Consider the following 3,897-nt stretch of genomic DNA (forward strand, 5'->3'; position numbering starts at 1 on the left):
ACGTCAGCTTCTTCTTCCTCCGCCGCAGCCGCAGCCGCCGTCGGATTCGGTGGTTATGTCGGCAGTTCACGCCTTGATCCTTCTCCTTCTACCGACGACTCTCTCCCATTTCCCGTATGTCCCTACGGATTCTTTCTCTCTCTTTATTTAGCATTCTAGATTCTTAACTGTACGAGCTGAGTTTGAATTAACCATGATTGTTTTGTGTATATCAAATAAGCATATTGCTATTGTGATTAATGTTAGTAGCTTTAATCTCAGTTATTAATCAATGATCAGGCTCCTCTGAAGTGTGTACTTTAAAGAGTAAAGTGTAATATTTGAACTGTCGATTTAAAAAATTTAATGGCACAGAATACATGATTGGTTGTGCATGATCTTATGTCTAATTATATCTCGAAAATTCAATTTTTTCATCAATGGTTTTAGTTTTCCCATCAATGGTTTAAATGTCACCCTTTACCTTCTACACTTTAGAGGATCCAAGTTTCTTGGTTGGGTCATGACCATTCTCTTAATGAAATAACGTTGTCATTAATGCTTTATACCTTTCTTTAATATCTAAATTGTTTTTGTCTTGATATGCAGGATGTAGATAGCGAAATCGCGGTGCACTTGAAGAGGCTAGGCAGGAAGGATCCCACTACTAAGGTAATTTTTGGATCAACTTGGGGTACTATTTGATGACAATGTCATGTGAACTAGTTATGATATTCTTTGTGCATCTTTTGGTGCACCTTGTCCTGTTCCTCTTTGAGCTTGCAACTTTCCAGCTTTATGAATTAGCCAATCATAGATGATAAAAAATAAAGCATGCTTAAAGGTAATGGAACTGTATAGATTTTGATGTTTGCTCCCTTTAAAGATGATGGTGCCACTGCCACTTGTGTCTATTACTATTTTGCTATCTGTTGTTGAGATGCTTCTAATTTGGCTTAATGATTTATTCAGTGTCTCCAGTGATCATTGTGGTTGGTCTGGTCATGAATCTATTCTTATGTTATATGGTACCAGTATCTCATTGATTTTGCTGTTTTTGCCCTTTATCTGTCCCCCTTTTTTATTTTTATTCTTTATTTGCAGCTTAAGGCGTTGGGAGCTTTATCTGTGCTGCTTCAACAAAAATCTGCAAAGGACGTTCTTCTAATTGTTCCCCAATGGGTATGCAATTTTAATATGATGATAATTCATTTGTGCCATCAAATGGCTTTATGACCTTATTAAAAATTATAAATGTGCTCATCTCATGTGTCAAAGACACTTATTTTGATATCATGCTATGTAAATTGCTCTTATGTAGGCATTTGAATATAAAAAGCTATTGATGGACTACAATAGGGAGGTTCGGCGGGCCACTCATGATACAATGACCACTCTTGTTGTCTCTATTGGGTTAGAACTTTTTCCAGGCACATCTTGCTTTTTCTACTGTATAACTTTATGCTATCTGAATGCATGCAAGTTTAAAAAGTATATTGGTATTTTTTACCCTTCTTAAGTAATATTAATGTAAGTTATTTTCACACTTCATTGCTGGATGTTAGTAGGTGTGATACTCACTGAACTTCTAGTTTTAATTCTGCCATTTGAATGCTTTCATCAATAGCTTCTGAGAAGCCAAACATCTATGTAGTCTACCAACATCTACAAAAGCTTTTCTGACTAGGTGGGAGCTTTTAGTAACCAGATATCCTTTTATTTAGGTGTACCTAGCATCTAAATTTTATTTGAATGAATTTTATTGTTAGTTATTTATTTGTGTTATTTGTCCATTAATACATCTGAATATGCTGGAGTGGATATCTTTTCTTTAGGTGTACCCAACAACTAAATTTTTTTTGAATGAATTTTATTGTTAGTTATTTATTTATATTATTTGTCCATCAATACCTGATCCTTATCTGAATATGCTGGAGTGGACATCATTCACAGAGATTTTATATTTGACTTCTCACCCCTTTCTCAGGAGAGATTTGGCTCCACATCTGAAGACTTTGATGGGACCATGGTGGTTTGCGCAATTTGATCCAGCCTATGAAGTTTCTCAGGCAGCAAAAAGGTCTTTGCAGGTTTGCTACATTGGTTTTTATCTAACTACTGTTTGTTTTAAATGATCCCATTTCATTGTTGGAAGTAGAAAAGATTAGCTATATTTTTTATGAATCTGTTGCTTGTTTCATTCATGCATGTGCTTTCAACTTCGTTCTGTGGGTAACACAAATGATCTGTCGAATATTTACTTGAGTATTATGTGTAGAAGGATTAATGGCTAGCTATTGCTCAGAACTTCTAGTGTTCACTTTAATTTTTATATTACAGTTTTTGTGGAATTGAGGAGGGAGCCACAAGGAGAATCTTCTTCTATGATTAGTGATTTTACATTAGAAAAGACTCAACTCCTTTTGATTTTCCAGTTGATTGATATATTCATTAAATCCTAGATTGTAGTTCTTGTTTTGGTTGAAATATAAAATCTTTTATTTGTTTATTTTTCCCCTCCACTGCTCTCAGATGAAGTTCTATGATGGAGGAAAGGTTTTCTGGATAGTATTGTCACCGTCATATACTGAATACTCTAACCTGTAAAGTTGCACTTAACTTTGTAAAGTCCTCATATATATGTAAAAGATATTTATGAACTATGGTTTGGTGTTCAAAATGATTTGCAATGATCCTCAATTATGTTTTGTGATATATGTGGTTGATTCTTTGTTTAATTTTGGCAGGCAGCCTTCCCCGCACACGAAAAAAGACTTGATGCTTTGATTTTATGCACAACAGAGATATTCATGTATTTAGAAGAAAACCTAAAACTCACACCACAAAATTTATCTGACAAGGCTGTAGCTTCGGATGAGCTGGAAGAGATTTACCAGCAGGTGTATAGCAAAAATCACCTTTCTATATATAAAACATTTTAAGTTGAACTTTCAGTTTTATTGGTTAACACTGCTTCATCTTTTTTATTGACTAGGATAGATAGTATCCTGAGTTGTAAATTGTAAGGATGCAAGTCCCCTTTTTGGCATAGCAGGTTCTAGATAAGTGTTTTCTTGGGTATGTTTTTGAAAAAAATTTAAAATAACAGTGGACACCTTCACTTCAGGCTTGTTTTCTATTTTGCTTCCATGGTATGGTTGGATATACAATTAGAATCTGTTTATATGCAGAGACCTATTTTGGTGTTTTTGAGATTATCTTGTGTTCAAATTAGTCAGATTATCCAGAAGCCATAGAAATCATCACGGAGAGAGGATTTACCTGGAACCAGGAAGAAATAAACAGACTTTTGATTTCATTGAACATCCAAAGTACAATGCATCTCTGTTTTGTCAATCCAGTCATAAATTGTAAAAGCCATATTTATTCTATATCTTTGCCTGTTTAGTAACACCCTTAATCTTATGCAAAATCCTTAAAAGGCACTGATAAATAGATAAGAGGAGTATTTCACTTATTATGCATCAATATATTCTGGGTCTGTTAATATTCGTCCAAAGTAATGAATGGTTGAGGATATAAGTACATCCTGATGCGTCTAGAAGTTTTATCCTCTCGGAGTGATTTATTATTTTTTTTAAACTAGACCCATGTTGATGAATCACAAGAACTGAGTATATGTGCCTGTAGCCCCAACTAAATTGTACCTGATTTGAGTGGCACATACTTATTGTTTTCTTTTCATCCCCTTTTCTGCACCATTCTTACTATTATTACTGTTATCTCACCTGTTTTCTTTTACTTTGCAGTTTGGATATTCAGTATTTTCAGTATTTTACATATTTGAATTTTCTTTGTTAGACCATTAATTTTTATTTCCTGAGGCTTCTCCATTTTGGTTTTACAGGTGATATCATCAACATTGCTAGCATTGGCCACACTTCTTGATGTTCTAAT

The 3,897-nt window shown here is 34.3% G+C and overlaps 1 protein-coding gene across 1 annotated transcript in view; it reads left to right on the top strand.

The window, feature by feature from the left end:
- LOC107606900 (E3 ubiquitin-protein ligase listerin) overlaps positions 7–3,897 on the top strand; it is an 11,975-nt gene continuing 8,084 nt past the window's right edge. Inside the window, exons 1-7 of the mRNA XM_021107482.1 lie at positions 7–114; positions 589–651; positions 1,084–1,161; positions 1,301–1,392; positions 1,967–2,069; positions 2,727–2,879; positions 3,848–3,894. Of these exons, the coding sequence (XP_020963141.1) occupies positions 1,325–1,392; positions 1,967–2,069; positions 2,727–2,879; positions 3,848–3,894 (371 nt within the window). The 5' untranslated portion in view covers positions 7–114; positions 589–651; positions 1,084–1,161; positions 1,301–1,324. The remainder of the gene's footprint in view (positions 115–588; positions 652–1,083; positions 1,162–1,300; positions 1,393–1,966; positions 2,070–2,726; positions 2,880–3,847; positions 3,895–3,897) is intronic.

This window comes from Arachis ipaensis, chromosome B07 (assembly GCF_000816755.2).
Source record: "Arachis ipaensis cultivar K30076 chromosome B07, Araip1.1, whole genome shotgun sequence".
Lineage (NCBI taxonomy): Eukaryota > Viridiplantae > Streptophyta > Magnoliopsida > Fabales > Fabaceae > Arachis > Arachis ipaensis.